Consider the following 22,490-nt stretch of genomic DNA (forward strand, 5'->3'; position numbering starts at 1 on the left):
TCAACAACGAATTTGCAGTAGATGCTCAATTCAGCCTAGCGTTTTTGCACTAGCAATTCAGCCTAGCGTTATGCAGTTTCCGGCGACAGTTCAGTCTTTCTGCATGAGCGTTTTCAGATTTCAGCGTTACGACTCCGCACCGCAGCCCCCGAAGCTGCAATTGCAGATCTCACCTTCCCGCAGCAGATTCTCGGCGCACGGTCAGATCAACAAGCGTTTGCAGTTTCAGACCGCTATTCGCAGATTTCAACATCTGCGTTTTCAGCGCGTCGTCGTCGTCCCATCGTCGTCATCGCTGTCATCACCGACATAGAGTCAGAATTCAGCAGATACAAGATTCACAGATTTCAGCCCTTAGCATTTTCAGATTTCAGCCCATCTCGTCGTCGTCCTCATCGTCGTCGACATTGTCGGCAAGTCCATTGCATTGTAGAGATTTGTGCAATCAATAGTAGACCGCTCTCGCCATAGAGAGTGGGGCCGTCGGAGGAGGGTTTGACAACATTCTTGTGTCGTATTCTTCTCTCTCAGTCTCAGCACCTTCATTCACAATGTTTGCCACTTTGTTTGTGATCATTGCACTCTCTCACTAAATGAATGGAAGGCTCTCCCTTCCGTAAGTAAAAGGAACCTTGAGCACAATTCGGAGCAGTCATCTTGAGCAAAAGTCATCTTGAGCAAAATTCAACATTCACATCCACTGCACCTTACATGGTGATTAGGGATTGAGATTATTAAGGTAATGCAAATAAAGGTCAGGGAATGCTAATCATGAACACACTAATGCATAATGACAAACCTAGGTAGCATAACCTAAAGCTCTGATACCACTTGAAGGGAACGGGATCTTTTTTTTCCGAGAAAAAGATCCTTCTATTAGTTACATAAACTGCCCATAGGGCTACAACCACCTCTTCAAGAGAGGCTACAACAACCATGATTTGGAGACTCTCCCAATGAAAAAACCAGCATATGTACAATGGGGCTAAAGCAAGAAATGGGGGGAGGGAAAAGCCACATAGGTGGTTGGTAATGCCATCGGAGTACTCCCTAGACCATGGTGTTAAAAGGCCCAGGACGCCAGAGTCGGAAGGAAAGCCTCTCTGCGCTCCCGCATGCGGTCGGAGCTGCCCTGTAGTCCCTCAAGCTGTCCTCTGAGAGTATGGATCAGCTCTAGCCAAAAATCGCGAACAATCTCTGCAAGTGGCACAGGACGAGCCTCAAAGATGCGGAAGCAACGGGCCCTCCAGCTGAACCAGAGTGTCAGGCCACTGATGAGCTCCCAACACTCCTCTCTCACTGCACCACTCCTGTGGAGTAAGCTCTGTAGTAGGCTGGAGTGTAGGTCGCCCCTCCTGTATCATTATCATCCTGCTGGTGGAAGATAGCTCAAACTGAAGTGTCGGGCCCGTGAGGGTGGACCAAGCCGTTGCTTCCCAAGTGTACTGTCGAGCCGTGGAGAGAGCAGGCATCAGCCGAAGAACTCGTAGCCACACCTGCTGGGCCGAGGGACAGTCCCAAAGACAGTGACGCTGACTCTCCACAAGATGGTCACAAGCTGCACATGCGGCCGAGAGACCACTATGCACTAGCCAGCTCCCAATTGCTGTAGCTCTGTGTGCGACCAGCCATTGAAACAAGGTGTCTCGCCGCGGTTGTCTGGAGTCCCACAACCTCTCCTAGAAGGCTGCCAAGAACTCAACTGAGACCACCCTCCTGTCAATAAGGTGCTGCAGCAGGGCAGGCCTCTCTCTGTGCTGCTAGTATATGACGTCCCAGTCAAACAGTGTACTGAAAGAAAGGGACTCCTGGGTGGTCTGCAGAAGAGAAGGGGTCCCTCCAGAGCCACTCACCAGGATCCCACTGTACTGGGTCAGGATCTATGACACAAGTCCTCCCACCGATGCCCACTACCCCGATCCTCTGAAAACAACAATTTGCCACCTGCGGGGCCTCTACTACAACTCGCTGTAGGCGTCCCCCATCCTGAAGCTCGAAGAAAAGGGATGGAACAGTCTCTCAGCAGGCCCTGACGGAGATGAGAACCTCCAGTCGTGTGAAGGCTCCCATCCACCTGGGTGTTACTGGCTCGAGAGGCGTGAGCCACTCACCTGGAACTGCCTCTGAGATGTCCTGGCACATGCTCTGCACCCCTCTCATGCCCTGTAGCTGGAAACCCTGCACCTCCTCTGACAAGCCTGTGAACTCTAACCAATCACCTAAAGAGCGCGCTGGACCGGCTTCCATGGGACCCCAGGAAATATGAGGCCGACTACCAACCAAGTGGCCTCTCTGGGTTCCAGACAAGGGGCTGCCGTAGGCGCTCCTCCGTGCAAGTAGGCTGTCTCTGCTCCAGGCCTCGCCGCAAGAGCTCCCAAGATCGAAGTAGACTGACAGCGAAGCGGTCCTCCAGTCTCCTGCTGAAACCAACTCTGCGCATCTCTGTGAAGATCCATCTAGTCGAAGGTTGCTAGGGGCCTCCTGCCTGAGGCACCCTAGCATGAAGCCGCTGTAGCAAGAAATCCTTCCAGGGCTCCTCACCTAGAAGATGTCCTCGGACGATGAACTTCCCAAGAAGGGCTCTGCTCTTCTGTGCTGGGTCAATGATCCCAAGCCCTCCCTGTGAACAAGGAAGAGTGATGACTTGCCAAGCCAGTTTGGCTCGGGCTATCTGAGTGTCATGTCCTGACCAAAGGAAGTTCCTGATCAGTCTCTCTACTTGGCTGATACAAGAACTCGAGAAGATCCAGCAAGAAGTGATGTACCACATAGTCGCCAACAACACCTGGTTGGCCACTACTACTCTGCCAGCCAAAGAAAGTCGTGCTGAGCTCCAATGTAACAACTTCCTCTTGATAGACAGGAGAAGGGAAGCAATCTGCTGCTCGGGAGACAAGTCCACAACCCAAGTACCGAACTGCAGTCCCTGGGGGAATCCACCTAAAACCCTCTCCTGGCATCCAATCGGGTACAGGAGCACTACCAACCGAGAAAGCCACTGTCTTTCTCCAGTTGATCAGTGCGCCCGATGCACAACAAAAGGTCTCTAGAGCCTGCTCACACTTGTGAAGGTTGGCGTCCAGAAGCTCATCTCCCCGAATAGGGAGTGCTAAGCCCCATAGACCAACCTGCTGCGACACCAAAAACCTGCTCATCGCCTCCGCATAGAACAGAAGGAGGAAGGGGGCAAGAGGACAACCCTGTCTGACCAAACGTGTGAGCATGAAGTGTCACCTCTACCTCCCGCCAAAAGTACCTGACTGTGAGCCTGTCTTTACAAAGCTGACACCCCTTTGATCCAAGCATCTTAGAAGCCCATCCTGCGTAGAGTGCCCTCTAGAAAGTCTAAGTCAACTCTGTCGTATGCCTTCTCAAAATCGAGAAGAAGAATCACTAGGTCCTACCACGGAGCCGTGCCAGGGAAGAAGCCTCCCAAAAAGTAAAGATGTTGTCAAGGATACTGCGTTCCTTGACAAAACCTGTCTGAGTCCCATGTATAAGGCTCTCTAGAAGTGGCTGAATCCTCAAACTCAGAGCCTTGGCAATAATTTTGTAGACTGAGTTGAGGATGGTGATGGGGCGCCATTGTCGAATCTCATCCAAGGAGCCCCCCTCCTTGGGAATGAGGTAGATTAGGCCCTCACTCATGTTGTCAGGCATCTCTCCTGTGTGCAAAATGTACTGAAAAGCACTACAGAAATCTGGGCCAAGCAGGTCCCAGTAGTCGAAGAAAAAACTGGGGAGTCAGTCCATCCTCACCTAGACAGCTACCACGAGGGAGGGCCCTAAGAGCCGTGTGCAGCTTCTCAAGCTGAAGTGGTAGCTCAAGCCTCTGACGCATCTCCTCAGTCACAAGACAAGGCATCTGTGCCCAAACCTGCTCCCTGCATGCATCCTGACGCTCTGACTGGGGCTCTGCAGACAGTAACTCAGGGTAAAAGTCAGTAGCCACTGCACGCATATCCTCGGGCTCAGAAGCAACTGACCTGTCGGGCCTTCTCAACTGATTGACCTTGGCATGCGAATGCCGAGTCCCACTGCCTCAAAGAAAGCACCGATCACTCTGTCGCCCACCTGGGTCCACTCAGTTGCCTGCCGATGGAAAGCAAACTCATGTCGCCTCTCCTCTGTGCTAACAAGCACCTAACGAGCCTGTTGTAGCTGTTCCTCCAACCAAGGACTGTCTGGATGCTGCTCCTGCATCCTCTGTAGCGAAGCAATCCCTCGTTTGAGACGCTGCTCCTCCTCTCTCGCTGCAGCTCGGCGAGCCAGAGACTCCTGGAGAAAAAAAACGGCTAATCTGAGCTAGGCCTGAGGCCACTCTGTCATCAGGAGAATCTTGCCTGTCCAAGCTCTCTGTCCAGAGAGCCTCTACCCGCTCTCTGAGTGCTGTGTCCAACAAGACCCTCTCTGGGATGCGAAGCATCGTGCTTCCACTCCTCTGCCTGTCTGCCACTGTGAGGATCATTGGTGCATGGTCCGAGAAGGAAGTCCCTGCCAGAATGCCCAGTGTCCCTCCCAAGTCACTGAAATGGTCACTAGTGTAGAAGCGATCTATCCGCGATAGATTCACTCCTCCCACTATGCGGTCCGAACGAGAGAAGGCAAGGTTGTCTGGGGGCCTCACAAAACCAGTGCTGCGAAACATCCGAGACCCTCAGAGTCATACAAAACCTCTCCCAAGCTGCTAGCTCAACTCCATGCACAGTAGCATGGCTAACACCAATCTTGTTAGAGGGGTCCTCCAACATGTTGAAGTCCCCTCCTATGCACCAGTCTTCTGCCTGCGGCAGAGACTCAACTATCTGTGACCAAAACTCTGCTCGAGCACTCGCCACATATTGGGCGCATAGATGTTCAGGAAGCCCACCAGGCAACCCTGAACCTGCATAGTAATCCACTGAGCCCTGCATGGCACAATAATCCCTCTGCCCACAATGGCCTGCTGCAAAGAGTCCGCAATAGTCATACATACCCCACCCTGGATGCCTCCAGGTCCAAAAATAGCTGACCAAAAAGTATCATATCATCCACGCAAGAGCTGACCACAACGTCTAATGCGGCTCTCACACAGATGGTGCTCATGAAGCATAAGGAGATCAATCTCTCCTCCCGCAAGGCAGCGCTGAAGCTCCTGACGTAGTCGGCCCCGCTGACACTGAAACTGGGGCCCACCTAGTCCCTGCGCGTTCCATGAGACGATCCTCATGGGGAGCGAGAGAGAACAAATGCTGCCGCAGCAGCTAGACGGGCTATCTTCGAGGCTGGCTTGGATGGGGAGTAATCCGCATCCGAACGTCCTCTAGATAGGCGTGACTGCAACGAGTGCCTGGCCCAAGCCCAAGCAGAGCGAGCCGTACGTAAAGCAACCTCCTCTATCCAGGAGTCCTCATGAATGTATACATAGCATGGCAAGCTCTGTGTATCGGCAAAGAAGTAAACCACAATGTGTCTACATCCTGCTGAATTTGGAGGTGTCACCGCAAACTTGGCCAATGGCCATAGAGTCTGAAGCATGTCTGTAACTCCTAGTTCTCCCATGTGGTGAGAGAACTCTAGGACCTGTGTGTGCAACCATCCCAACACTGAGTCGAGAGTCCACTCTGTCTGGTCTCTGCTGCAGAGGGGAAAGGAGAAGCCAACTGCCGAGTCCAAGGCCTCTGTCCCCCTAGCTGCAAGGAACAGAACATGGACCCTGAAGCAGGCTGCCTAATGGTCTGCTGAGGGGTCACCGAGAAAACGAGTGAAGTCGTAGTCGAAGAAATCCCATCGGTGCCGGATGTCAATGCTCGTCAGACCTCGAGGGATATCTGCAAGGGGGGACGTCTGCACCTATAGAGGGGGTTGCAGGAAAGGCTGCCCCTCTTTCGCCAAGCGACTCGTGGCAAAGGTGCTGCCAAGAGATCTCCTAGCAGCCGGAGAGGGCCCTGCCCCTTGGGACGACTGTGGAACGGAAGCAGGAGGGGGGGGGGGGGGGGAGGAGGAGCAGGGGGGAGCGGTGGAGAAGAGAGGCGGGGGGGGGGAGCGGTAGAGGTAGAGGGGCGGGAGCGGGAGCAAGAGGCGGGGGGGAGGAAGAGGAAGAGGGGGGGAACTCTAGAGGGGGAGGGGCTATCGAGGGTGAAGCTGGGGTGGGGGCTGGAGCAGGGACCTCATCCTGCTCAAGAGGACCAAACCAGTTCCCCGTGGGAACCCACTGCTGTTGAGTAGGCGCCTGTGGACCACTCTGAGTGCCGGGCTATCGCTGTGGCCCCTGTCGTCGTCGACCACGGCCCTGCTGCCATCCCTCCTCTGCTGGAGTCCCAGGCTCAAAGGGTCGCTTTGCATGTGTGCGCTGTGTCTCTGTCTGTGTCTGCTGGCCAGCCCTTGCAGGCTGGGGCTGAGGCTGTGGTGTAGGTCGAGGCCTCCTCCGTGGACAGGCCTTCGCCAGATGGTCCGTCTGTCGACAAATGAAGCATTGGTTCCGGAGTCCCGAATACTCCACACTCTGTCTAAACCAACCCCCACTCACTCGAGGCAGAAGAATAACCTTCGGGAGCATGTGAGTGTCTCTGACCAAAACGCGAACTGAGGGAATGCCAACTGCCTTGGCAGCTACTGAGGCTGCCGTGCCAGGGTCTCCAGGACAGTCCCAATGGCTGAGCCGATCCTGGACAAAAGTGGTAAGTACTCCTTTCAACCCGGAAGGCAGACGGAGATGGGGATGTCTGCCTCCTCTACTAGAACATCCAAAGCAGGGTCGAAACCATGTCTCCACTGTCGAAAATGGGCTCATGCTGCTCGGATGGTCAATGGACTCATTGCGATGACCTTGGACGCCATCTCGAAGGTCTCAAACTCGATCTGATAGTAAGCTCGTCCGAGTATCTGTACGTCCAAGATCTTGCCCACCTCCACGAGAATGCGGGCCTGGAGAAGGTCACGCAGCTCTCCTCTCCTAGGTCGGGTGCCGAGAATCTTGCAGATGATAGAAGTCGCCTGCAAGCGTTCTACCTCTACGGCTAGGCTCGCTTGCTCTGTCGGCGAAAGAGCAAGTCGAATGGTGGGCTCAGCGGGGTCGAGCGAGGGGGCTTCAGATGAGTCCCTCTGTGGCGGAGCTGGAGCCTCCATCTGTGTCTACTTCTGTGTCGAAGAAGCGGGCGGTGAAGCGACTCTGCAGCCGAGCGCGTTGAGCACTGTCGAAAGAAACAGTGCTACCAGAGCCAAGAGTAGGAGACTTCGGGAAGAAGAAGGGGGGGGGGGGGGGGGGGGGGGGGAAGATCGGATAAGGTGGGCAGTGTGCGGGAACTCAAGAGGCGGCGGGTACGTACAGCAGGGGGGTGGGCGGGGTGGGTTGCAGCATGCAAGGGCAGGCGAGGGCGGGGGGCAGCGCGTGTCACCAGCGTGTGACTACTATCTATCCTTTTTGTTGATTTCTTTCTTATTATTTATTCACTTTCACTTTTTAGAAACACCCCTCGAGAAATCTAACTGCCCTGCATTGCATAGCTAGTGTGGAACTGTTCAGAGGGAGTCTTGGCCTGAGGGCAAGAGAGCACTAAGGTTGGACAAGGACTATGGTTAGCCAAAGTGGGGTCATTGACTAGCCAAAGTGGAATCCTTTGCTACAGAGGCTACATTTCAGTTTTGGGTGTGGCTGCAGTGTACAAAGGGGGTCAGATGACCTAGAAAGATACAATGGCAGCATCTCCTAAAATTTAGGGAACTGCTATTTTGGGACCTGAAAATGTGTTTGCGTCATTGCCTCCGGTATGACTAGGGGAACATTTTACAACTCTGCCGCGAAGTCAACTGGGCAACCGGTCAAGATATTTTTAAGCGGCGAACCCGAAACGGGAAAATGCTTGTAAATGCGCCAAGTGTCAATTTCTCATGGACTTTCCTCCTATAGAAAAATGGGCGCTGATTTTTAAGCTGGGAGAGGGCTTCAGTTGCATTTTGTCACAGGTTGAGAGTTATGGAGTGCTTCCTTTCCCTCTTATGTACAATGCGGTGCCAGGAGTGATGCCCTGCACGCTACGCACTGCCCTCTCTATCCCCTATGGTAGTATGTTATGCCCCTCTAGTGGGCTTTTCGATTGACCAATGTACAATTGTGTGGGTTCATGCGCGATTGCCGAGGCAAGAGCCTCTTGCACAGGTATTGGATTAGCTAGCGGCTAATCCTCCGCAGGTACAGGTGATTCGGAGAGGTTTCACGTGCGAAATCTCGTCCGATTCAAAGGGCAAGTAGCCCTACAGGTGCGGGAGCTCGAGGACTTGCTACGGATGCGACCGGCACGCAAAACGGAGCCCGAAACAGTGAATTACAGCCTGCTGTGTATTTTTGCAGGTTTAGGGTTTTGGCCCTGAACGGACCCTAATACCCCCGGGAGGTTCGGGGACGCGAGGGGACCGTTTTACATGTGATCTGGCGCATTTTTGGAGCAGAAAACAGAGAATTCAGCGTGCTGCAGATTCTCGCCAGGTTTTGCAAAGTGTCCGTATGCGTCGGGAAAGTCATCCAATGCGTGGGAATACTGACTGTGAAGGGTCCTAGTACAGTTATGTTGCCGAAATCGGGCGAGAACAGTTGAAATTCAGCCAAGGTTGTGCGGGGCAGCTTGTAGGGAACCACAGCGTTTATTCCTTCCTATGAAGAATAAAGAAATACCGAAAGGGGCGCCTATTTAGGGGCCAATCTGGTGTCGGTCTTCTCATATAGGTGCAATCTAGCAGCTTGTATCCCTTTCCCCTTTGTTGTGTCTTGAAAGTACAGGTAAAGTGGGCGACAAATTAAATGGGTGAAAGCAAATAAGGTTTAAGTCTAAGGTCTACCGCCCTTTTTGGATTGAACAGGCCGGTTTCATGGTTCCATTGCCGGGATTAAATCACTTTTTCCCATAGAAGTGAGCCTTGGTCAGTTGGGGCTTGCAGACGCAGAGGATCATAGACCAGACATAGGGAATTGCAATTATGGCTGACATACCAGATGATGTGACTGAAGAGGTTTCCTCCTCACAGGGTCAACAGACACATGAAGTGGGTGAGTTTTCAACACCACCATAGACGGATGATGATATATTCAGGACCCAGTTGACTACTGTTGTGGCTATGTTCACACAAAGTAATGCAGAACCCGAGGTTAAGCCTTTTTGCAACCTCCTCTTCCGACTCGGCAAGTTGGGTCACTTGATCATATTCAAAAGCCTGTTAAGGCTCAAGCATAGGTGATTCATAGTGCAGAGTCAATGGAAACACCTCTACACTTGACGGAGAATATGCAGTCTCCACAACCTGTGCCTAAGGTGCAAGAACAGGTGGCTGATATGCCAGTCTTTCAAGCTATACCAGTTCAGCGTGCCACTTTTCAGCAGCCTATAGCTGGTTCTAATGGGCAGGGAAGCCACCTATAGGCTATGCAACAAGTCTTCCCACCACCTTCAGTACACCCTGGCTATTTTGGAGGTGGATCGGTATTCCAGAGCATGGCTGGTCATGCATCTGGAAATCAGTTTTACACGCCAGGAATAGTGTTCGGGGGTGCTCAAACAATGATGCCTAACCCCATGTATGGTATCACGGGCATGCTACCAGGGTTTCAAAGCACTCAAGGCCAATTTGGGATGCCACAAGCAAATTTTGGTATGGCTGGAACTACAAATCAACAGCCAAATATGGCATTTCCAGGTCAACTTAATAGCGGTCAAGGAACACAAATGAACCCTAGCAGTGTTCCCATGTTTCAGTCACTTCTATATGACAACTTAACGTCGCTGGAGAAGCCAACTCCGTACAAAGAAGGTGGCAAAGGTGTGGCATTCACGACCTTTACAGGGTTTGATGACAGGAAGAAGGCTCTCATCTTCCTCCAGCAGTTTGACAAGGCCTATGCAGGGGGGAACTTTACAGAGGCTTCAAAGGTCCGCAAGGCAGCCACTTTCTTGACAGGGAATGCGGGACAATGGTGGACAACTTTATTGCTTCAAGGGCAAGCTCCGTCCACATAGATTTACTTCAAGCAGATTTTTGCAACAGCATGGTTATTTGATGACTTTGAAGCAGATGTCATGACAGAATGACACCAGCTTAATGCTGCTACTTGCAAGAATCTGGATGACTACATTCGGAAGTTTTGGAAAGCCCTACTTCCAGTAACTTCCTAGAGGTTTGTGCCATTGACAGAACATATTGAAAAATACTGTTGTGGCCTACCCAAAGGATTGAGAAAGTACTGCACGAAGACCAAAGTCACTACTTTGTCGCAGCTCATCGAGGTAGCAAACACTGGCAATGGTTTGCTCAAGGGAGAAGACTGTGAATTTAATACGAGCGTCAAGGAAGGACCAGCCAAGAAAAATTCAGCGGAGAAGTACGTTCCCAATGAGGTTCCTAAAGGGACTCAATTGCCAGACAAGGCAGGGAAAGGCAAAGCTACGGCTGAATCAGAAAAGGGACCAGCAAAGAAATGGAAAAGAAGTTTTCCTCGCAAGCTGGAAGAGCAAAAGAAGGTCATGAGGTCAGACAACAAATGCTTTATCTGTGAGCAGCCTGGCCACATTGCTTACAATTGTCCTCAAAAGAAAAGGCCAGCTGATTCTGAAGACAAGGAGGACAGGAAAGGAAAGAGGCCCATGGCTGGTCTAGTGCCAGATATGGTGGGCGACAAGCCAACTTCAGATGCAAGTGAGTTTTGCAGAGCATGGGGAAAGGTCAGGGATCAAACAGTGCTTATCTTCTTTGATCCAGGTTCCAAAGCCAACTTCATTTCCCGAGAATTGGCTTCAAAGTTGGGAATCAGACCTGAAGAGATGGGGTATACAACAGAGGCAGGTTTGGCATGTCCTGGCCATACAGAGGCTCTGACACCTATCATCGGAAAGTTGCGCGTACATATCCAGTCCTATGTAGATGCTGAAGAATTTTACATCATGCCACTGGACGGATGTGATGTGTTGCTAGGTACTCCTTGGTTGTTTCGTGTATAGGGAATCATGGTTGCCACAAAAAGATCACTATACAGAGCATGGGAAAGACTCACATTTTGGATGTAAAGCTTAAAGGGGAGTCTATTCCCACTGTATCAGCTTCTGCTATTACTTCTGTAATGAAAAATCATCTTTCTGCGTACTTGGTTTTTGCACGTGAAGTGTCAGATTGTGATGAATCAAATTTATCTGTGTTAGATAAAGAAAGGTCAATGTTTTTACAACAGTATAGTGACTGTTTTTCCGATTCATTACCGTCTCAATTACCGCCAGAGAGCCCCGAGGACCATGCGATAGCTTTGGTGCCAGGTAGTAGCTCACCAAATAAGCCTCCGTACAGGGTTAGTGCGGCTCAGCAGAAAGAGATAATGGGCCAAGTACAGGAGCTGTTAGAAAAGGGGCTGATTCAGCCTAGTTCATCCCCATTCTGTTCTCCAGTGTTGTTGGTGTAGAAAAGGGATGGCTCATGCCGTATGTGCATCGACTATCGTGCACTGAACAAGAATACCATCAAGAATAGGTTCCATATACCTAGAATTGATGATATTCTGGACAAATTAGAAGGAGCAGCTATGTTTAGCAGGATAGATCTAAAGAGTGGGTACCATCAGATCTGCATTAGATCAGAGGATGTGCACAAGACTGCTCTTAGAACAACGTTTGGCCTTTACGAATTTTTAGTGATGCCCTTTGGTCTCACAAATGCTCCTGCTACGTTCAATAGGATGATGGACAGAATTTTCCGTCCACACCAGCAATTTGTTGGTACATTCTTTGATGACATGATAGTCTACTCAAAGAATGAAGAGGAGCATAGGCATCACTTGGCCATTGTGTTCAAAGAGCTACGCAGTCATAGGTTGTTCATCAATGCAAAGAAAAGTGAATTTTTTCTGGAAGAGATCCACTTTCTGGGACACATTGTCTCAAAGGATGGTGTCAGAATGGATCCTGCAAAAGTTGAAGCGATCAAGTCATGGCTAGATTTGAAGACGGTGCATGATGTCCGAAGCTTCTTGGGACTATGCTTCTATTACAGAAGGTTTATTTGAAATTTCGCTGAGATTGCTTCACCTTTACATGCTCTTCAAAAGAAGGCAGTCACCTTTAGATGGACACAGAAAGAGATTTCAGCTTTTAATCTCTTAAAGGAAAAGATGACTTCAGATCCAGTCATTGTGTTGCCAGATCTTATGAAGTCATTTGTGGTCCGGTGTGACGCCTGTGGTAGTAGCATTGGTGCAGTGCTAATGCAAGATGGCAGGGTAGTAGCCTATGAGTGTAGAATCTTGCAATGGCCAGAAAAGACTATGCAAGTCTATGAAAAAGAACTGCAGACCGTCATTCATGCGCTCTTAAGTTGGAAACACTATCTGCTAAGTGCAGATTTCGTTGTCCAAACGAATCACCAGACCTTGCGATACTTCTGAACAGATGCAAAGTTATCTGAGAAGCATATGCAATGGGCAAATATCTTGTCCATGTTCCATTTTCAGATTGTGCATGTGGAAGGCAAGAAGAACGTTGTAGCTGATGCCTTGTCAAGGAAGCCACAAATTTCACTTGTGTCAATTCCTTATCATCATGAACTTGATGATATGAGGGAACAGTATGCAAATGATGAAGATTTCGCAAGGGTCTTCGAGCAGCTAATGGATAGACAACGTCATGAACACTATCTTATCAAAGATGGGTTCATGATGATGCATGGCAGATTGTGTCACAAAGCCATTGCGACGCAAAGTTATGGAAGAGAGTCAGGTCCCACCGTATGCAGGGCATCGTGGTATCGATGCTACAGTTAAAGCGGTTGAGACATTCTTCTACCGACCTACATTGAGAAGAGATGTGGATGCCTTTGTGCGAGAATGCCTATATGCCAGAAGGTCAAGTTTGACAGGCAAAACGCACTAGGGTTATTGTAACCACTACCTATTCCAGATAAACCATGGGAAAGTATTGCTATGGATTTTATCTTTGATCTTCAGAGAACGCAGACAGGAAACGATGGTATTTGAACCATTATTTGTAGATTCAGCAAGCAGGCTCATTTTATTCCTGTCAAGAAGAAGATAAAGCCAGATCAGATGTCACGCTTGTTTATGAGCAATATTTTCAAATATCATGGCATGCCACAGTCGATTGTTAGCGACCGTGATCCACGCATGACAAGTTTGTTCTGGAGAGGCTTGTTTGAGAATATAGGCACAATGCTCAAATTCTCTTCGTCATTTCATCCTCAAACAGATGGGCAATCAGAAGAGGCAAATTCTGCTGTCCTAGATCTGTTGAAGTGGTATGTGTCAGAGCATAAAGGAAAGTGGGAGCAGTATTTGCCATTGGTGGAGTACAATAATACAATGCATTTATCAACTGGCAAGGCACCTTTTGAGATAGTTGAAGGTGGCAAGAAAGTTCCTCCCATACTGCATACAAAGGACAAGATATTTGAAGCAGATAAGTATGTTCAGGACATGGATAAAATGTACAAGAAGATCAAAGTGGCCTTAGAAAAGACTCAGGCAAAACAAAAGAAAGCAGTTGATTGTCACCGTCGTGAAGTGGTATTTTCACTTGGTGATTGGGTGCTTCTACGCTTTGAAAAGGCAAGGTTAAAGAAGATGAAGGGCAAGGAAAGACTGTTTCCAAAGCTCAGCATGCGTTACTATGGGCCTTTTCAAGTATGCGACATAATCAATGATGTCGCATATAGGCCAAATTGCCTGAGAGTTGGAAGATTCACAATGCGTTTCATGTGAGTCTTCTCAGACCCTATGTGGGTGATGTGCCAAAGGATATGCCAGCTGAAGATCAGCCGGAAGTCGAGGAACTTGACGAGATCTTGGTCCCGGAACAGATTTTGGCACATAAAGAAAGAAAAGTGAAAGACAAGGTTGCTAGGCATTACTTGGTGAAGTTCAGAAACTATCCACCAATGGATGCTAAGTGGATGGAAGGAGGTGAACTTGCAGAGTCACCAACTATGTTATCACTTTACCTTGAAGCCTTCGATTTGCAACCTACCTTGACCCCTTGAGTTTCAAAGCTACATGGATTGTCAGTGTGACAATTGCTTCTGAAACAAATGATGTACATGGTATTTAAAGTGAGCTCAAATCAAATACATGTTACATGAATGTTAAGAGCTGTACAGATTGTCAGTTTGGCAATTGCTCTTATGGAATGTCCAAAAGTGTGCTTAGTACTATAGAAGTGAGTATTTCTTGTCAGTTTGTCGAGGATACAGTAATTGCTTCTATTAAAGGGTACATGTGTAACTGCATTCTTAAACTGTCAGTTAGGGTATGCTCGAAAGTGTTACTGGATCCAACGTGTACTAAAAGACAGTGGCAAAATGCGTAGCTACCATTTTGTCATTGGAAAGTTAATGACTCAAAGCAATGGCACAGTGCGAAGCTACCACTATGTCATTGGGACAGGGTTCACACGCAGGCAATACATGTGTCGACAAGGTGTTGAATACACCAGGGTTTTCAATGAGCACGTATGTGTCGACAGGTGTTGAATACATCAGTGTTGACTGGCATGTACGACATATATGCAAACGAGGACGTTTGACATTTCAAGAGGGGGGTATGTCACCAGCGTGTGACTAGTATCTATCCTTTTTGTTGATTTTTTTCTTATTATTTATTCATTTTCACTTTTTGGAAACACCCCTCGGGAAATCTAATTGCCTTGCTTGCACAGCTAGTGTGGAACTGTTCAGAGGGAGTCTTGGCCTGAGGGCAAGAGAGCACTAAGGTTGGACAAGGACTATGGTTAGCCAAAGTGGGGTCATTAAGTAGCCAAAGTGGAATCCTTTGCTACAGAGGCTACATTTCAGTTCTGGGTGTGGCTGCAGTGTACAAAGGGGGTCAGATGACCTAGAAAGATACAATGGCAGCATCTCCTAAAATTTAGGGAACTGCTATTTTGGGACCTGAAAATGTGTTCACGTCATTACCTCCGGTATGAGTAGGGGAACATTTTACAACTCTGTCGCGAAGTCAACTGGGCAACCGGTCAGGATATTTTTAAGCGGCGAACCCGAAACGGGAAAATGCTTGTAAATGCGCCAAGTGTCAATTTCTCATGGACTTTCCTCCTACAGAAGAATGGGTGCTGATTTTTAAGCTGGGAGAGGGCTTCAGTTGCATTTTGTCACAGGTTGAGAGCTATGGAGTGCTTCCTTTCCCTCTTATGTACAGTGCGGTGCCAAGAGTGATGCCCTGCACGCTACGCACTGCCCTCTCTCTCCCCTATGGTAGTATGTTATGCCCCTCTAGTGGGCTTTTCAATTGACCAATGTACAGTTGTGTGGGTTCATGCACGATTGCCGAGGCAAGAGCCTCTTGCACAGGTACTAGATGAGCTAGCGGCTAATCCCCCGCAGGTACAAGTGATTCGGAGAGGTTTCACGTGCGAAATCTCGTCCGATTGAAAGGGCAAGTAGCCCTACAAGTGCGGGAGCTCGAGGACTTGCTACGGATGCGACCGGCACGCAAAACGGAGCCCGAAACAGTGAATTACAGCCTGCTGTGTATTTTTGCAGGTTTAGGGTTTTGGCCCTTAACGGACCCTAATACCCCCGGGAGGTTCGGGGACGCGAGGGGACCGGCTGTACAGGTGATCTGGCGCATTTTCAGAGCAGAAAACAGAGAATTCAGCGTGCTGCAGATTCTCGCCAGGTTTTGCAAAGTGTCTGTATGCGTCGGGAAAGTCATCCAATGCGTAGGAATACTGACTGTGAAGGGTCCTAGTACAGTTATGTTGCCGAAATCGGGCCAGAACAGTTGAAATTCAGCCAAGGTTGTGCGGGGGAGCTTGTAGGGAACCACAACGTTTATTCCCTCTTTTAAAGAATAAAGAAATACCGAAAGGGGCGCCTATTTAGGGGCCAATCTGGTGTCGGTCTTCGCACACAGGTGCAATCTAGCAGCTGTATCCCTTTCCCCTTTGTTGTGTCTTGAAAGTATAGGTAAAGTTGGCGACAAATTAAATGGGTGAAAGCAAATAAGGTTTAAGTCTAAGGTCTACCGCCCTTTTTGGATTGAACAGGCCGGTTTCAGCGCGAGGGAGGGGGGGGGGGGGGGGGGGGTTCAGCTGTAGCGAGCGCGAAGGGAACGGGGTCTTGCTAGCTAGGGTGGGTGAAAGAGAAACATCGTGCACACAAGTGAGTGTGTATTGACTATATTATCACTCAAGCGAATTAGCTTCCAAGATTAATTACCTTGGACTCATAAACACGATCTTGAGTATTTGCTAAGCCATCACAAGCTCACCATAAGCAAGGGAGATGTAATGCAAAATAGACTTGTGTTTATTCATTCATGAAATGAGCTTTAAGTAGCTCCACAACCTTGCACCCTACATGTGGGATAATTCTGCCTTTCCTCTCCTTGACTCATACTCTTGTACTCTAGGACAAAGCTCACACTTTACAAGTAAAATGCGGCAGAGTTCCGATTCCAAGACATGCAACCCAAGCCTAGAATTCGGAGCACATATCATTGAACCACCCATCCTTGAATTGACTTCTCCTCATTCAAAGACCCGGAAAGCCACGAAAAGCTTCGCAAATAACTCAAATTTGTTTACCAGTTTAGATTGAATTGAGTCTGACTAGTACCCAATCTTGTCGACCACATCCAAAGCCTCAATCTAGTTGCAATCTTGAAGCCGCACACCCTCGATTGCATTTTCCTAGTTTAAAGAAGCGTGGAAATTGTAGAGCCACTCAACTTAACCAAACAAAATCCGATTTGAGCGTTGTAAAGCACACCGTGTAGCTCATGTCAGAGGCTATCAAGCAAACTTGTAAAACACTGAAATAAATCACCTAGACACATAGCTGGAGGCTGGTCCAAAAATTGTTGACCCGGCCCCCGAAAAATATTAAAGGATCCATATCTTCCCCGTCCAAACTCCAATCAGCGAGGTGTAAAGACATGCATGGAGAGCACTTTGAGCACTACATAATCGGCCCATAAACTTGCACATCGGCAAATTCCGAATATCCCGGATTACAAGCATCAAAAACACACTTATTGGCCCCAAAATCCACATCTCGTATACATTCACATTTACATTTTCTTGCTATTGTGCCCCATCAGTGCACAAATAAGGTGTACATTTCAAATAGGCATAATTTGCATCTTATAACCCTTTTTCCAATCGTGAAAGCCGAGTGATATGACACCGTGTAGCAAAAAAGAAGTATGATTACCGTACCCTTTCTCAATGGGGGTCTTCTCGCAGGATGGCTGCCTGGCATTTTTGGAGCTCCAAGAGAAAGAACCCCAAACATCTCTGGTCCTCAAGATGCATCACTCTCTATAGGGCCCCAATATAAGAAGTGGTATCTACCCCGGATATGGTAAGACACCGTACATCTGCAAATTTCATGCTCCTTTGTCTTTGGCTCCCTCTCACGTAGCTGGCAGATTTAATCCTCTCGGCCTCTATCCTAAACTGGTGTGGCGAGGTGCAAATGTGACAGATAGCTGTACGTAATCCATGTGATATAGCTGGCTATCCATATAGATCGACCGGATGATGAAGCCATCCATGGAGCGCTGAAGAAAAAATGAGTTCGGTAATGTGCCATCCTGCTGCCATGGGGGAAAGTGGGTCTAATCCAACTCCTCTCTGTATCCCATTTTAGTATATCTGCTCTAATCACCCGATTGTGCTCCGATCGGCTAAGTCCATATGTCAGGCAATCCAAACTGTACTCAAAGGGTGGTAATCTATCATTATGCATATTATGCAAGCTCACCCAAGTGCTCATCTGGGCATACCAGCAGTGTCTATCACCCTCTGCTGCGAGCTGCATGGAGGATGCTAGCGCCAGTTGTGAATATCTATCTTGAGGAAGTTCCCATCATGTGTGGAGGAAAGTTGCTTCCTGAACAAGGCCTCAACCACCATAGGCACCGCACCCATCTCTGCCCTAATAATCTTGTGTGGAACCGAGGCTTTTGCTCGTATCATACGTGAAATCATCATGACCAGTGGTCTCTCCATATGCTCCCAGCCATCATAAGATTCTTCGTCTGGCTGAAAATGGGTTGCATACAGTTGGAAGTGTGACAATAGTAGGCGGTTGACAGTAGCTTGGCTTCTCTCAAGGTCTGATTGTTTAATAAATGCATTGAGGGTCTTTGTTTTTGTTTTTTCTGGTTGTTGCAGTCTGTTTGTTCCTCAGATTTTCAGCCAAAACATAATGGATATTTGTGCGCAATGTGCATTGCAGTAGAGGCTATGGTCCACTTGGAATTTAAGGATCCAGAACAGAAATCTAGAGCTGAAAGATACAGAAAAGTAATTGCAAACACTTGCAAGAAAAAGCTAGGTCTTGCTGTCAATGTGAAGATAAGCCTTGCTTCTCAACCTACAAATAAAGAGCCTCTAGCTTCACCATTGCCACTATTAGCTGATCGTGGCCAAGAAGATCAAGTTTGTCCAGAAAGATTTGTGGATACTTTCGGCTCAGAACAAAATGCACTAGCCAAATTAAGCAGAAATCAGGTGGGAACGCTGCTTCATTCGCAGAATCAAAGTGATAAGCGAGTAATGGAACTCGATTATCCAGCTTATAACCTTCCTTTTTATAATGCATCTGTGAGCTCCTTGAGTGTGCAAACTCAAGATAAAGCACCCCCTTCTGGATGTGACCTTGACTTCATTCGGTTAGACGCTGTTCTTTCTCAGGAAAAGCATGGAATGAACTGGGATGGCAGGTCTGATTCATTGGTGGTAGCAAAAGTGGGCCATTGGCGCGGCTCACCAGGCCAACAAAAGCATACAAGGAATTCAAGGTTTCCAGAAGGTGTTGAAACCCAAGGAATTTCAATGTTAACCTCAGCAGTTGGTGAGCATGCTGAAAGGCCTCTAAGTGGCTTTGTTCTTCCAAACTTTGAGAATGAAAACGGTTCAAGAGTAGAGGGGTGCAAACAAGAGTCTCGGTAAGTTCGTACTGTTTTGCCATGTTTGTAAGTAAAGGTTGTTTATGTTTTGTTTTCAATTTAAGTTTTTTGTATGTTAGAAACACAGTACCAAGACTGAGCTTATGTTTTGACTGCGATGTTCAGTACTGAGAAGGGTTCTTTTCATATATGGAGTAGCATATTCGGGACAGGGAAGGATGAGTTAGGATATCTTAAATGGAAAACTGCCAGGACCACCATGCCGAAAGATGTTAAATTACTAATATGCTCAGAAATAGAGGGTTTTCCCACTTTATCGGTGGGTGAGTTTGTAAACATTTTTGTTCTATGTCAAATCACATTTGGTGTGGGCTCATGTTTGTGTGGCTCTTTATGAGGAGAAGCCATGTTTGAGCAGCCACAAACCTTATCCTAGTCCTGATAGTAGATGATAACCTGTGTGGGTGGATGGTTTTCATTTTGGCACACTGCCATTGCCATGTAAGCTAAAGATAAGAGCGAGCCATTGAGTAGTTAATGGCACGGGGATACATAACACTGATCTGATGCCAGGTCCTTACCGTTATTTGACTTAATGGGGTGTAATTAAGCGTCTTGGATGGAATCTGGAAGAATAGGCTGCATGAGCTATCCTTACTAAATCCCCTCTTTGTGCTATGAAGTTGTCATATCAAGATGAGCTCCAACTGTAGTAGCTCGTGCTCAAACAAGTAGAGCAAGTCCCTCTCTGAAGGTGGATAGATTCTATGCCTGATTTCATAAGGAGAGTAGGCATCAAAATCTTTAGTGTTTCTCAATCTCTCGGTAGTAGAATATCAAGGGACTATTTAATATTCATCTTGAAAGGTAATGGAAGTTGAACTGTTTTAAATCCCGAGTGTATGAGAAGATTCTTTGAACATAGGATGCTGGGGATAGGAGCCAGAGATACCAAGATGCATTCAGTATTGGCATTGGAGATGGGATGGGACAGGACAGGATAGGATGAGATGGACGGATGTCCCACTTTGATACTTGTGATGCTATCCCTGAGATGGGGACATCCCGTTCCCTTGTTAGGGACATTTTCAAGGGTTGGTCAACTGAGGTAAGTGTTAATAACCTAAATATTGAAAGCTTGTGTGATTGTGAAAGGGTATTTGAGGGTAATCGACTTAGTTTAGGGCTTTCATTAGTTTATTGTCACAAGCTTCTGCTCCATGTATATGTGAGCTGCATCCTGTTTGTAGGACTGCATACATGGTACTATGACCCAGAGCCAGTCTGTAGTTTAGGAAAGCCTAGGGGATTCTAACCAACACCTTGGCATCCTGTTTGTAGGACTGCATGCTTGGACATATCCTTAAGTTTAGTCAGGACCTCTGCATAACTTTCTATAGTTAATTGATTGTACAGAGCATACATTGGGTGTCAGCTCAATTATATTTTTTTCAAATGCCAATCAAGCATTAAACGTAGACAAGTTTGAACGTTTGAAACGAGTTTGATTCAGACCCCTGGGCCATTTCAAACATGACCCTAAATTCTAAGCATTTTAGAAACACTTTAGCATTCAAGTCCAATAGCCATCGAGTATTAAAATAGAGCATTTGCAAAAAAGTAGCATTTTCATGACGATATAACGTACTCCACCAGAATGAATCGTGAATCCACGACCATTGCAAAAGAAACCCAATTAGGGTCAAGCTAGAAATCCAATTTCAAACTCCAATATTTTCAAACTTTTTCAAACGTTTGATAGTCATTTGAAATGGTCTAAGAGCATGCATTGTGGTATTGCATTCACTTACTATGTGTTTTTGCAGGTACCGTCAATGATAGATTCCAGTAACACATCATAGGCTAAAGGGCTACCTAGTATTTAAGTAACCTTCGGATCCTAGTACCTAATTGCACAAACTGACAAGCTTTTCAAACTCTAAACTTAATTGCCATGCAAGACGAAACTATGAGTAGGAATCCCTATTGCTACCAATATTTCCAAATAGGACATACTTTCTGTACTTGCCCTTGATTTACGGCAATTAAACTTGCCCTTAAATTCTCACCCACCCAAACGTGCTAAACTCTCACTAGGCTTGATGGTTGATATGATTGGAACTGGTACGGATGATGAGTTACGAGAACTTTGCAGATCTTGGGGATAAGTAAAAGGAGAATAAGCTTCAATATTCTTTTTCACCCTTCCCTCTCTGATCAACGTTTTAGCAAATCCGTCGAGGTGTATCCAGTATCCTGGTGCCGGTGCTGGGGTGTCCATTGTAGCTTCTTCATCGACTTGGACTTCCTATATATGTCCACTATGAGTTGCAGAGAGGGTATTGAAGTTTTAGCATCTCAAGTGAATGTCCCAATGCGTTCCTAGTATTTAATTTGTCTAGTAGGTATTTATTTTACTTATTTGACATGATCTTGGGTAGGGCAATTTGCTGGAGTACGCAAGGCCCCTAACTTAGTATATAAGTGCACCCTGGGGCCCCATTGTATAATTATTAATTCATTGCCCAGCTGGTTGGTTCAACTCTCTCTCTCTCTCTCTCTCTCTCTCTCTCTCTCTTTGAGAAGAGCAGCAGAGACGAGATTGACCAGAGCTGATGCAGCATTAGGGAGACTTGGGAGGATGTGTTCGTAGGTTCAGTTCTAGGAACCTTGAACGAAGCTTTGGCTCTTTGACACTCTGTTTACTTCTGCCATGCTATACGGAGTGGAGATATGGGGACCATCAGTGGATCATCACAACAGAGTTGGCAGTACTGATGTATGGAGATGTATGGAGAGGCCCTTGGTTTCTATGATCTCCGGATGATTAGGGCTAAGACCTCAGTATTGCATGAGATTATCAGGGTGGAGCTCGCTGCCCCTTCGTTAGTAGTGGATGCGGTCACTTGATTATAGCACCTGGGCTCTCCCTAGACTCAGATATGCTTGCTTAGCTACCGTTGCACAAGAGAAGAGAAGAGAAGAAGGGTTGGGGGAGACAACACCAAAGACGATGCAATCCACGCTTGCTTCTTTCTCAAGTGATTGGTTATGGTGGAGATAAAATACGCAGTCCAGTAGCATCTCTGAATAGTCAGTGTTCAAAAAAGAGTCAATTCATTGCATGAAAAGGAACCTCTCTCTGTCATTCATTCTCTACTGGATGAGAAGCATTTTTTTTATGATAGAGATTAATTGTTCGTAGGGATCATCAAGCCATCAAGTGGCTCCAATCTGTACCTAGTAAAAGGCTAACCCGATTGGTGATACGATCAGTCACGAAGGAAAGATCTTGACTCTCGAGTTGAGGTCCAGAGAACCCATTCAATGCACACATGATTCAGTCACGGATGAGCACAGAAGCATGAAGATCTCTTTAGGAAGGGTAAAAAGTCTGCATTCAGGGAATAACCAATGTTTCCCCATCGTAGATCAGATCAATAATATTTGCACGCTCATTCCTTGGCAGGACACAGATTAACAGTACAAGCATTACCACGACTATCCATCAAGCATTGGTATTCCCTTTGTGGTTTGCGAGAGTCGATAGTTTCAGGTAGATAACGTCGAGTTTAGATCACATTTTTGGCAAGCA

General features: G+C 47.5%; 1 protein-coding gene across 2 annotated transcripts in view; it reads left to right on the forward strand.

The window, feature by feature from the left end:
• Positions 1-22,490, forward strand: part of LOC147428846 (protein STICHEL-like) — a 98,872-nt gene that overhangs the window by 71,750 nt on the left and 4,632 nt on the right. The window contains exon 5 of one of the 2 annotated variants that reach the window (XM_086494930.1): positions 18,223-18,934. In XM_086494930.1, coding sequence (XP_086351056.1) covers positions 18,223-18,934 — 712 coding nt within the window. The remainder of the gene's footprint in view (positions 1-18,222; positions 18,935-22,490) is intronic. The other variant, XM_086494931.1, reaches the window with a different exon arrangement.

This window comes from Adiantum capillus-veneris, chromosome 22, assembly GCF_014529385.1.
Source record: "Adiantum capillus-veneris isolate H3 chromosome 22, ASM1452938v2, whole genome shotgun sequence".
NCBI lineage: Eukaryota > Viridiplantae > Streptophyta > Polypodiopsida > Polypodiales > Pteridaceae > Adiantum > Adiantum capillus-veneris.